The 13764-nt window shown below is 32.3% G+C and overlaps 1 protein-coding gene and 1 long non-coding RNA gene across 3 annotated transcripts in view; both read right to left on the bottom strand.

The window, feature by feature from the left end:
• Positions 1-7449: 7449 nt before the first annotated feature.
• LOC111396443 lies at positions 7450-8779 on the bottom strand. Its single transcript, XR_002703000.1, has 2 exons — positions 8655-8779; positions 7450-7776 (listed from the first exon to the last, which is right to left on the bottom strand). It is a non-coding gene; the product is annotated as an uncharacterized LOC111396443 (long non-coding RNA).
• A 1363-nt stretch (positions 8780-10142) lies between these two features.
• LOC111395454 overlaps positions 10143-13764 on the bottom strand; it is an 8623-nt gene continuing 5001 nt past the window's right edge. For both annotated transcript variants that reach the window (XM_023021450.1, XM_023021451.1), the window contains exons 4-5: positions 13504-13608; positions 10143-10939 (exon numbers count right to left, since the gene is read on the bottom strand). In XM_023021450.1, the coding sequence (XP_022877218.1) occupies positions 10304-10939; positions 13504-13608 (741 nt within the window). In that variant the 3' untranslated portion in view covers positions 10143-10303. The remainder of the gene's footprint in view (positions 10940-13503; positions 13609-13764) is intronic.

The raw sequence follows: 13764 nt of genomic DNA, 5'->3' as shown, positions 1-13764 counted from the left end.
AAAAATCATTTTTCCATTTTTCCATTTATGTATAATGCATTTTTAGGTCTCTCTCTGAATTATTAACCTTCTATCAATTGTATATAATAGATTGTAATTTCTCCCCTGGAAATTATTCCTTAATCTTCATATCTAACTTCTTGTTATATTAATATTTCCAAAAAAAAAAAAATTAATTTGAACCCTTTTTCCATTCATGTATAATGCATTTTTAGGTCTCTTTTTGCATTATTGGCCTTGGAAATAGCCCGAGGTCTTACTAAATCATCCCAGTATTTTTATATAGAATATTACACAATAATGGTACAATTTGGTAATGTGGAGTGGTATTGAAGATGGAGATGAATATGAACAATGTCATGGTTCCTAACATGCCTAATGGTGGTACAGTCACTGCATTAATCAAGTTAGGTGTTATTGTTGGTCTTGGTGTGTATAGAATTCCTAACAGTCTCTACAATTTTAGGGCGGGCACTGAGCCATTGTTTTCAATCATCTTATTGGTGTCAAAGAGAAGGGTTTTTCTTTCTCTAATCTCTTTGGTCAAATTTGACATTTGAATATTTTTCACTAATTGTTTCTATGTTTATAGAGTCCTCTTTTCTATTTCATGCTCACTCCAGTATTTCTGGTTATTAAAGGAATGGCACCACCTAGTTAATAAAGCCTTGGCGTGCATTTAAAAATTTTCTTTTGATAAATAATTATGTGTCCAATGTCTCTGTGCCTTATTCTTTGTAAAATCATATTAATTAAATACATTCTTATCGGTTATTTATATCTCTTTGTTAACTTTATTGAATCATTTCTTCAGTTTTCTTTTATGTTTATACCTATTCCTTCTCGGGATGATTGGTGTGGGTCCTTTATATCGTCATGCACACAATCAATCACTTATTTTTGTATGTCCATGGTTTACATTCTTCTCCTTTTCTATTTGGAGGGTTCTATGAACTTAACATTTGCACCTGAATTTGTGTCAACGGGTCTTGGTATTCCAACCCTAAAGAAGCGTGTTTTTGTAGAACATTGACTGCACCATCTCGTTTAATTATGCCTTTGAAATGGTTTTCTAGAAGCTTGGACAGGTGTAACAGACTTTAACAATGAGTATTATAATTAACTAAACAAAGTGAAGGAAGTGCTTATATCACTACTATATAAAAAGGGTAATGTTTCACTATTGTAGAAAGAACAGTAGATTCTTCGATTCTGTCTCACTGTAGTTTTTTTTATTGAGAGAAAGAAACGACGTCGTTTATCTTACGTGTTATTGCTTTTTTTCAATTTACGCGACGTAGAGGATTATATCATAGAGCCCTCTTTACTCTTTCTCTATTTTTACACGCTACAGTCATATCTCTCTATTTTTCCATACTATCTCTTTCACCATAGAAAGTTTTTTTCTGAGCACATAAGTAAGTTTAAATAAAAACATTATTTTTATATATGTATGTAAAAGGTATATAGTAACCATTTGGTTTATCAAAAAATAATATCAATTAAAATGTTTACGAATCGTTTAAATAATAATTTATTGAGGAGGTTAATTCAAGAGCAAAAGTTTGAATTTCGTAAATATATGATAGAAAATATGTTTGAAGAAAAATAAAATTTAAAAACTGAAAACCAAACATGTTAACAAATGAATATATTTATTTTTCGAGAAATGAATTTTTATACTATTTCATTTTTATCATAAAATGATTCTAATCTTAATATGTTAGATTGTGTTTCAAAATTACATAATTTATCAAATATAATTTTTAAAATTATATTGATAGCATACATATATAAAAATAATATTTTTATTTAAACTTACTTATGTGCTCAAAAATAGGCTTTCTAAAGATACATGATTGATAGCGTGAGAAAATAGTGAAAGATATAGTGTGGGGAAATAGAGAAGCATGATTGTAGCATGTAAAAATGGAGAAAGAATAAGTCTCCATTATTTTATGTATTTTTATTTTAAGAATATTAAAAAAATTAAGTTGATTAATTGAAATTAAATTATTGTACTGAGAGTCAATAAAGGAAAAAAAGTAAAAAAATTACGAAGGCTCAAGCACACATGAGCCTCCTTTATTATGGAGGCCTCCATAAAGCCTCCGTAATATATATATATATATACATACTAAAATTATATTTTTTTTTGTCAAATATAATTTTTAAAATTAATTTTTATAAAGTAATATGTTTTTAAGATTTTTTTATTTTTAGTAAAGTAATAATGGAGGCTCATGCTTGAGCCTCCATAACATATTATATTATAAAATTAATATATTATTAATTATTTTATATTTTTTAGTACTATTGCATTATACCTTCAAAAAAAAATTATAAAAACATATTACTTTATAAAGATTAATTTTAAAAATTATATTTGATAAATTATGTAATTTTGAAGCACAATCTAATATATTAAGATTAGAATCATTTTATAATAAAAATGAAATGGTAATAAAAACCAATTTCTCGAAAAATAAATATATTCATTTGTTAACATGTTTGGTCTTCATTTTTTAAAATTTATTTTTCTTCAAACATATTTTCAATCATATATTTATGGAATTCACACTTTTGCTCTTGAATTAACCCAATCAATAAATTATTATTTAAACGGTTCGTAAACATTTTGATTAATATTATTTTTTGGTCATCCAAATGGTTACTATATACCTTTTACGTACATATATAAAAATAATATTTTTATTTAAATTTACTTATGTGTTCAAAAATAAATTTTCTAAAGATACATGATTAATATCGTGAGAAAATAGTGAAAGAGATAGTGTGGAAAAATAGAAAAGTATAGTTGTAGCGTGTAAAAATGGAGAAAGAGTAAGCCTCCATTATTTTATATATTTTATTTTAAGAATATTAAAAAAATTAAGTTGATTAAATGAGATTAAACTATTGTACTGAGAGCCAATGAAGGAAAAAGAAAATAAAAAAAATGCACGTTGAAACCTCCGTAATTACAGAGGCTCATGCTTGAGCTATCTCCATCAAACCTCGGTATTATGGAGGCTTTCCTCCATAATATATATGTACACAGACATACTAATTTTTTTTTTTTTTTAATGTTGTTGGCATGATGTGTGTGTTAAAAAAAATATTTGTTAATCACTATAAACAAAATTTTTCACAAAATGTAAAAAATAAAAATGCATAATAAATCTTCTTATTACGCTAATAAAATTAGAATAATTTTTTTTACAAATAACATAAAAAAATCATTTTTATTTTCAACGAAAAAAACACATTTAAAAATTAGCAATTTCATAACCAATTTTTATTTTATTTTATTTTGGGAAATACAATTATAAAAAAGAGAAACAATATTGAATTACAACATTTATTACTTAAGAAATTCAATATTAAATAAATTTTATAGATTTATAACAAATTATAAATCCATATATGCAGCTTACCATATTTGCAGGTAAGTTACCATATATGCAAATAACTTATTGTATTTGCACCTTACCGTGTATGCTGCTTACCGTATTTGCAACTTGCTGTATTTTTATATATAGATTTTTACACTTACAAATACCGAGAATACAGAATACCATACATTCACTTACTAAATCGAATTTCAAAAAAAAATTCAAATTTTTATTTTTTCAACATAAGCATAAAATAAATATTAAATATATATGAAGCACAAAATATAAATACATATGAATATGGGGCTGAGAGAAATCAGTATCGTAGTTTTACGTTACAATTAATTTTTCTTTCAATTTAAAATTCTTTCTCTTCAAATTTTTTACTTATGAGTAACTTTTTGTAAAATAATTTATGTCTTATACTATATTTTTTAATTTTTTGCGAGGTATAGAAATTGTGTTACAATGTTTTCTTATAGTATAAATATTTTTTAATTAAAATTGAAAAAAATTAAGTCTTTTCATAAAGAAAACAGAATTAAAAAGTATTTTAAATCGAAAAAAATATTTATAATATGAATAAAACAAATAAAAAATAAATAAATGCAAAAAAAAAACGAAAAAGAAATCTCCATGCATCTTGTGCTAATCTTATGAACCAAATGATTAGACTTCACCAAATTCTTCGAATCTTCAATCAATTTTGAAAAATCTACAATTTGGATGCTAATAAAAATACAATAAATATAAAATTCGTGCAACGCACATGTCAAAGACTAGTTTGAACAAAAAAGTTAATATCTCTATGATAAATTTATTTTGATATTTCGTCTCATTTAGGACAAAGAGAGGGAAGATGGAGAATAAACTTTCATGATTGCCAAATTTAGTTTTTTGAATTAATGTTATACCACAATTTTGAAGGATTGTACCAGTTCACTCTTTTCTAGGGTTTTAATGAAATATGGTAGCTTTGGTTTTGTCGATCCTTTTCAATGGTATTGGTATTAAAAAAATGTTTTCATATCATCTAAAGAAACAATCTTAAATATGTTGCACAATGTGAACTAATGAGAAAATGGGAACTACTATTATTTGGTATTTGCTTATTTTAATGTAAGTTTGACTTGTAATTTTAGAGTAAGATGTAACCATCGGTTTCTGTGGTTCACTTTTATCGTAATAACAGAACATTTTGCTTACATGTTGAATGTATAGTTTTATCCTTAAGGCACAAATTGATGGTCCCATCGTTCTAAGAACCAGTTATTTATGATGTTCGTATACTACCTCAGTAGTGGAGAGCAAGTCAAGCAGTTGTGACCTTAAGATGGTAAGCCCCTCTCTCTAGCTATCCTCCATTCTCTCTTCCCTTCGACTTTCAATACTTTGCTTCTGGGGTCTTGGGGATCACCTTCTATGCGGTACAAGTTGTGAATGATCACTTTCTTGGTTTATGTTTTGTTCTCAGTGGCATGACTTTAGTTTCGAAAGAGAGTTTAGAATTTTTATTGAGGCTCCTATTCTAACTTCACTTCTATAGAAAATGAACTTCATGTTCATTTCAATAAATAATAACACTATTTTGCAACTGATCCTTATTATTACACTTCGCCACATGTGGCTCCACGTGGTCAGCCCATCAAGGCTTATTGGTCGATTATTGGACTAGAATCGGAGAACCACTTCCATCGAAGGCTAAGTCCAAGGATCATTCGTATTTGCTCTATCAAAGTAAAGATACTATGGTGAAGAAGGTCATCAAAATCAAAATCGAAGCCTAACTATAGCAAGTAACGAGCTACACGTTAAGATCCTAAATTTATTTATGAAATCCTTGAAGAATGATTGATAGGGCTTTTTATAATAAGTAAAATGTCAAGTCTTGCCAGTTTAGGCAATAGGGTGACTACTTTTTTTAAGAGCATTAAATGCGCCACAGACTAGAAAGTTCAAATTGACGCCTAGGATTGTATGCTTCGACTAAGGAGATGAGGCCACGTGTATCTTCATCCAATCCCACGTGTATCTTCATCCAATCCTAACTCTCTAGCTGATTATACACTTGCTTTGATAAAGTTAGGTTGTTTGTGATTAGTAATTATTACACAATCGTTCCCTATATAAATTACTAGAGCCCAAACATATTCATCTCGTGTTATAGAGCTTCTCTTATGCCCAACGGTTCTTCTTACAAACGCATTAGATTAATGCATGTCTCCCACGCATAAGCCTTAATGCATCGTGTTTCGAATGTAGCACAATAGCCATTATTGCGCATTTAATGTAATGACAGTATGTGTATTGAAAGTCATAATGCTTCGAATGTCTTTTCTTCATAATATGCAAAAATATCAAATCATTGGCACCACCATCGATGTCAAGATCTTCAAAACAAAAGAGTCTATACAGTTTAGCATCATCCTACCTTGGCCTAAAATAAATTTCAGCTATCTTCAAAATAAAGGAGCCTCAACAGCTCGGTATCATCCTATCTCGACCTAAAATAAATTTAAGCTATCTTCAAAATAAAGGAGTCTCAACGGTTCGGCATCATCCTGTCTCGGCCCAAAATAAATTTAAACCCAATCATGATATAAATATCCATAGTTGGACTTAGGGGACTTGTTATTATTGTTGTTAACTTAATATTGAACTCCATGCATGATATAAATAACTATACATGGACTTGGGGCTATCGTTACGACTCGTCACATGTGACTCCACGTTGTCGGGCTACCGAGGCCCATTGGTCGATTATTAGACTAGAATCAAAAAACCACCTTCATCAAAGGCTAAGTCCGTGGCTTATTGGCATTTCCGTTGCTGAAGTAAAGATACTGAGGTGAAGAAGGTCAACAAAGTCAAAATCGAAGCACAACCACAACAGGTAATGACTTACACGTGATGATCCTGAATTTATAAATCCTTTCGAAATGATTGATAAGACCTTTATAATGAGTAAAATGTCAAGTCTTGTCAATTTAGGCAATAGGGTGGCTGCTCTTTGTAAGAGCAATAAATGAGCTACAGGCTAAGAAGTTCAAATTGATGCCTAGGATTGTATGTTTCGGCTAAGGAGATGAGGCCACGTGTATCTTCATCGAATGGTCACCATTGCATTTGTAATACTATAAATACCCCCTCCAAAGAATCATTTGAAGAATAATGCAACTTGATACACTTAAAACTACTATTTACCTTCTCTTTCTTGCTGAATATACACTTGCTTTGATAGAGTTAGGATTGCTTTACTTTCTTTGAGTTGTTTGCGATTGGTAATTATTGCACATTCATTCCCAGTATACATTGTCGAAGCCTGAATATATTCGTCTCGTGTTATAGAGCTTTCCCACATCCAAATTCGGAGTATTATTGACTAAAAACATGTCCATACATTCACATGTATACGAGTGGGACAGGTATCTGTTGTCTGCATCACCCCAACAGAAAACGAGGTCAACACTTAGCATTATTTTTGTCATTTTGAACCTACAAAAATTTCCCTCATTCAATTGACTAAACATAATACAGGATCTTCTGAATTAGAATTTTTTAAGTTGAAAAACCACTCATGTTCATTCATGCCTTTGGAGTGGGGCGTGTTTGAAGGCAAAAACAAAATCTGCTATTGAATAGAATATTGTTGTCTAAGGATTTATAATTTTATACTACACCTTTGTTATTTCCTTATCTTTTTTTGCAGGAGTGGGAAAAGGGATATCATTAAGTCGATCATTGGATATTAATGCCATAATGAACACTAAACTGTCTATAAGTGAGTAAAAAACCTGGCAAAATTCTAAAGCACGCTCAAGAGTCTATACATCTTAAATAAAGCAAGTTGGTTATGTGGAAGAGCATATCTGATTTTAGTCTTGTATTCAACTAACTATATCATTAGATTACAAGCAGTGATGGCCCTGAGAATACGGAGGCCGTAGGCGACAAATTATGTTGAGGCCCTATACTTTGTTTGTAGTATGGCAAGAATGCACCAAAACTTACCCATTTTTTATGCTTTTTTCACTAGAGGACAAGGAGATGAAAATAAAGAAAGAGAGTCAAACCTTCCACAAAGGGTCGAATTTCAATATTTCATACATTGTAGACTAAATGAAATTGAATATGTATATAAATTTCTAGAAGCTATAAAAGGGACTGATTGTGGAAATCATAAATTCATTTTAGATGCAATCCTAATTCATAGTCTTTCTCACTCTACCCAGTCTATGAAAAATATTGCAGTTTCCCCGATGTACTAGAATTACCTCTTTCGGTGGTTGACAAGGCTAAGTCCTCGTGATAGCAGTAATTTGATAATGCTGAGCTAAATTCATCTCAAAATTCAGGAATTTGCTCATTCCCATATGGGAACCTTCATTTATAAGGCAAGTTTTTAACAAAATAGGCAATCAAAATTCTTACGTAACGAATATGAATTATGGTTGTTAAACAAGGCTTAATCAAAGAAATAATGAAAAAGTATTCATAAATGACATATTTTTATATTTTTAAACACGATCAAACGTATGCCTTATGTTTCATTGATTTCAACTCCGAATTATAAGCCTTCAAGTGTTGTAGTAATTTTACTTCCTGTTTATTTCACACCAAAAAGAGTCCCATCAATTTTACAAACAAGTGGTAAAAAAACAAGATTCTATATAAAAAAATACATCTAAATATGGAAAATTATAGTGATTCAAACACTACAAATTGCAATAGTTTAATTATGCCTTACTGGTATGTATGACGTTAAATTTTTGCTATGTAGTTAAACTCTTTTTTCTACAATCATGAATGTGGATATTTAGGGTTAGAAGGTTAATTATGTGAGATGATCTTGCAATGTGGTTTCAGAAGTCAATAGGTAATGGCCAATGGACATTTGAAGTTTTTAGGGTGAGGAAAGAAGTAATTGATAGTATTACCTCGTTAAGTTGGTTATACCTTAAGCAAATGTAAATTTTAAATCAAGATATATTATATCTCTAATCTAAATATAGTCAAAACATTGAGATTGAGCATGATCTCAGTGCTTCTCAATTTGAATTTGTTAGCACTGTTTGTACATTTGAATCAATTCCCAGTCTCGCTCACCCCCACCTTCCAGCCAGCAGGCCCGCCACCAAACAAAAAGCAACCCAAAAGTTTTCTCCACATTCCCCCCAAATTTGGAAATGATAAATAAACAATCATAATATTCATGAAATTAAAAGCGCATAAACTAAAAGCAAAAAACAAGAAATCCACCTACAAGAAAAGATGAAGCCCTGAAAACCTGATTTGATTGGAAAACTTTTGGGACTTTTCGAATTGCTAGAGATGCCGTCTGCCGATATGGATTGGAGAGGAGAGGATATTGAAGAATTATGAATTGGAGAAAGTAAATTGGAGAGGAGATTGCCTTGGAGTCTGGACTCCGAATAATTCTGGAAGAGTGGAAGCCAACCCTCTTTCTATTTTGGACCTAGTATTCTAAATTTTGAGGCCCTGGGCTCAAGCCAAAATTTTGAGGCCCTAGGCCTTTGCCTAGGTGGCTTGGCCTCAGGGCCGGCCCTGATTACAAGGAAAAATATCCTATTGACTAGTACGTAATAAAATATAGCTGCTAAAGAAGGTGGTTGGTTCTTCTACACAATTCCATAATGTTGGTGATGGTGGTTGCCTTCATCTTCTAGAGAATTCTTCCATGAAAAAGGTTCAACAAATTGGTAGTAAAATATGGGATGGAAGAACCCACAAAAAGTTGGTGTTGTATCTTCAGAGCTATTGCCAACAATCCAGCATTAATTACTCTCTGGAGAATTGAAGCATCTCAAGAAATTGCACACACCATCGCAAATTCAAACACAAGTGTACTTGAATTCCGATGATCTGTTGCTGAACCTTCAGGATCTGAACTGGGAGCGAGGTGGAAATAAGTAACGGAAAATTGGCTGAATTATTTTTTACCCGTCCGAATTTAGATTTTCTTATCAAGCCAGTGAAAAAGTGATATCGCCTCATGCTGGCTGTGATCTATGAATGGAACCCTCTCTTTTTTCATACTCCGAAAATAGTGAATTTGTTTTGCTTAGGAAACTACTTTCATTGAAAGAGCAAATCTTTCTTTAAGGTTTTACAACTTTTGTATTGAGAGTCACCTCAAACATCATGGTCTGAGGAGTGCAATGATGTTTTTGCTTCTGAAGTAAATGCTTTTTTGCTCATTGGTTGTGCTTTAATTTTTGGTTATCATCTTGTTCGATGTCAAAGTGGCTTCATTTTAGTGCATCTTTTGATTACAATTGAGCGTGGTTCTTTGGAGTGCATTTGAATTTGTTTCTTGCATTCTAACATGAATACCAGTTGGAATCTGTTGGTGTTAGTATTGTATAAAATTTATGGATGATCCCGAACTTTACATCATTTGCTCACAACCACCCTGAACTTTAAAATGGACTTTGTCAGTCTTTAAACTTACAATCTGATTGGAAAGAATTTATGAACAGTTTAATCAATAAATAGATATAACAACTTATCGTACAAGATTAGTCTGAATCTAATATTGCACAGTTGATCACAGTTATCTTGTCAGACGAATTGAACAAATATTGAAGAACAAGAATTTTGATTCACCAAGCACTATAACATTCATCCTTTTGTGGATTAAAAAAAAAAATTAAAAAAAAAATTCTCAGAAGTCTTGTCCACACAGAAAATTATAGTGATCTGAGAATCCACGAAAAGATAAAGACAAAATAAACAAAACGAATGCTACTGACCCTCAAAACAGGTCATTTGCATACCACCATTCTGAGTGAATGTGCTGGAGGCTAATTTTGGAGTCATTTATCAAACTAAACAGGTTGAAATGAAAGAATATCCCTTCCATATCAGCTAATAATACAACAGTGGTACTAAATCGTATCTAACCATGAATCAAAATCATCCAAGAGTTTCGATTTGGAAACAGAATCTGAGGAAGAGGGTGCAGCTTTTACATCATGGGGTAGCGTTTTATCATTTATGTTTATCAGAGCAGATGTTTCCTCCAGCAGGTCGTCAATAGTGTTGTCAAAGGCAGGCATCTTAGCATGTTTCTTCGCATCGTGTCCTTCGTTCAAACTTTCAGCGGAGCCCAACTGACAAGTATCTTCTTGCTGTACATAAGATAACGTGTTTGACCTCTTCGTCATATTCAAGGAACCAAAAAACTCGGTTTCACTACATGAGTCAAGAAGCATATCGAGTTCTGCTTCTGCGTCAATGGCTTCAAATCTAGCTGATTTCTTAGCAGCCAAGTCCACATTGACATTTGAAATGGACTCGGGTAAAGATCTCTGGTCAACGTGGTTCACATCAATAGCAGCCGGACTAGGAAGATCTGCGGTGATGGTGGCAGCAGAAGATATATGATCTCGTTCCCTGAATATATTTTCTTCAGGCTCTTGACCGAGAGACGACACATCATTAGCTGTCTCGGCTGCAAGAGTCACGTGTGAAATTTGTCTGACATCATGTTTGTCTTTGCTGTATCCTTGTAACTCATCGAGCTATCAGGCATAATTCAGAAAAGAAAAATGAATACAATGACAATCGATTAGTAGCATTAATGAAGACTACCATTATCCAAATTCACATTAAAAAATCAAGTCTTAGTAAATTCCTATTTGAATCGAATGTATCAAAATGGGATATGTTAGCAAAAACCATAGATGCTTGTCCTCAGAAATTTTAATTCTAAACAATTTGGCGATCAACATTTTTAATTTTAGGTGGTCACTGTTTCAGTTCCCAGTCGATCTACTAATTTCTAGATCTACTTGCTTTTTAGTTGTCGTGGGGGGAGGGGACGGATGGTGGTGCTTTCGAAAGGTTGAGAACTGAAATGCCTCAAAAAAAAAGAATGAGTTTATTTGAATGGTGCTAAGACTTCAATGAACAGTCATCCCGAGTTAAGAAAATTGCTAATTTGGGTTTCTTTAAATGCTTATAAAATTTATTGGGCAATTTAGATAACAAAATTTACTGTAAGAAATTTCAGTATTTTTCCCTAGATTTTACCCGACTATGATCACTAAGATAGTAAAATCATCCATCAGAAGTATAAAATTCATCTAACAATGTCAACGTAATTAAGTACAGGGAAATAGCGACAACAGATAAGTGTACAAAGCAAAATCAAAATTCCACCGGATTAACACAATATTATAGACTCCACAAGTGAGACGAGTCAGAAAAATGCAGCAGCAACAAGATGATTTGGAGAAAACTAAGAATTTTATAGCTCTATATAAATAAAATACCCAAATTTATATTCATGCAAACTTTCTGAATCAAAATCTGAACAATCGACCAAGTAAAATGATAGACCTGCAGTCCAGATCACCTACCAAAGGCACAACGAGGGGACAGGGGCAGAAAGGGGAATGCGGGAAGAAAGAAGGCCACACGCACAGTTACAGTCCGTTGAGAGAATGATATAGAAGCAGAGCAACCTATAAATTAGGGGAATCGATTCTAGTAAGGCAGGCAGAATTTGGTATTCACTGGGAGAGTGGTGGACCTCTCGAACATCCATAATTATCCTTGTTATTTCTTTCTTTTCACTGTTATTTTTTTTGCATTCCAGATTTGTTATTCTTATAGCAGATCTACTTTCTGCGAAATCAAAGTTCGTCAATGAAATATTATACTCGTTTCAGCCATCAATTACTTTAATGTGTGTTGGGTGAAGTGACATTTTCTCAGGATTCTATCATAAAACTAGAAAAATAAATCATATAGCAAGAAGGTCAAAACAGTGATGTAAAACAAAGTGATATCTTGCGAATAAGGACCAAGAGTGTCATCACTTCAAGAATTCGAGAATGAGAACACCTTGAGTGTCCCTGATGCAATTAGTTATTAATGAAAGTACATGCTATAAAAATGTACATTATGACTTCAAGAGTAATGTCAAAATAGACATACAAAAGTTGAAATGTCACAAGAATAGCAATTTTTAGATCACAACCTACCAAAGCACGCTATCTTTGGCTTGCTGGTATATCAGTAGTATTAATAAATTGTGGACATACAAGGCTCAATCCCCTGCAAACTGCTAATTTGTACAAGAAAGCAGTTTTCCTATAGTGTAGGTAATCTTTAGCCGCAAATGTGGCATAATCCTATAGGCTGTATTAGTAGGATAGACTAGTTTTCCTATTTGTCAACCATCTCATTAAGATGTTAGAAAGTGACTGCCTTCAATATACCCCCTCATGTGTAAACTGAATTCATTTTTTTGTAATGTTATTCATTATAGTCTAGAAGTGGGGTCATTGTCCAGTGTCTAAAAAGGCATTCGCACTTCAGTGGACAATGTGGCTTGACCTCAATGCCACATAGATCGATGATCATCTAAATTCTAGATGAATAGCATTATTCTTCATTTTTTGATCAAAGGTCTAACACAATTTTTTTATACACAGGTGGAGATGAGACTTGAATCCATGCTTTTTTGCATGACACCATGTTAACCATCTCATAAAAAGTTTAAACTTTTATGGAAAGGTCGCACATGTTCATTTAAATCTTGTCTTCACTAGTATTAAACCCAATGATTTGCAAATTTGACCAAGAAAATCATGACATAAACCTGAAATGCCTCCAGGTGCTCTAATTTGCACTTCAGATCTGGAACCTAGCCTATATGTGTAAAATAGATTACTCACACATAAATCATTGGCCTTGCAAAATAATCTAAAAATCAAGGGCAAATTTTTTTATTTTTTCATATTTTTTTAAGAAAAAATCTCATTCAGAGTTAGAAAGTCAATAGAGTCATAAAAATTAGTCATCAGTTAATAAACACTGTAGCCATGTGTGGTGCACAAGCTTCAAGGTACAACTGATGCCTTCCAGCTACCAAAGGAGGTGAACATTTGTGCATAAGCGTTTTGTCTTTGTAAGTTCTATGATTCTATCAAAGAATCAACAATGACAAGCCCCACTTGATGCGCAAAAGAACATCAAGATAAAAAGCCTATATTGACCTTATGAAGAGATGTGAGGCATAAAGAAATTTCAAGAGGATCTACAAGGGCCAAAAAAGAATAAAGGAAATTTTAAGTACCAGCTCTGGAGGCAGTAAATCTGGTTCAGCGAAAAGCCTTTCTGAAACCTTTGCTTTTGCAAATTGTTCAGCAAGAGCATGCAGATTTAGTGATAGGAACGGCGCCTGCAAAATTACAAATGAAACATTTATCGGAAGGGGGGCAAAAAAAATAAAACCCAATACTTTCTTCTCTTACTTCTTTCTATTCTAGGAGCAATAAATACATCAAGAAGAAGAAAGGGACACGAGGGGGGGGGGGGGGGGGGAGAAAATAAAAAA

This window comes from Olea europaea, chromosome 6 (genome assembly GCF_002742605.1).
Source record: "Olea europaea var. sylvestris chromosome 6, O_europaea_v1, whole genome shotgun sequence".
In the NCBI taxonomy this organism is placed as follows: Eukaryota; Viridiplantae; Streptophyta; class Magnoliopsida; order Lamiales; family Oleaceae; genus Olea; species Olea europaea.
The sequence above is the reverse complement of the archived record's forward strand: the minus strand, read 5'-3'. Positions and strand labels throughout refer to the sequence as shown.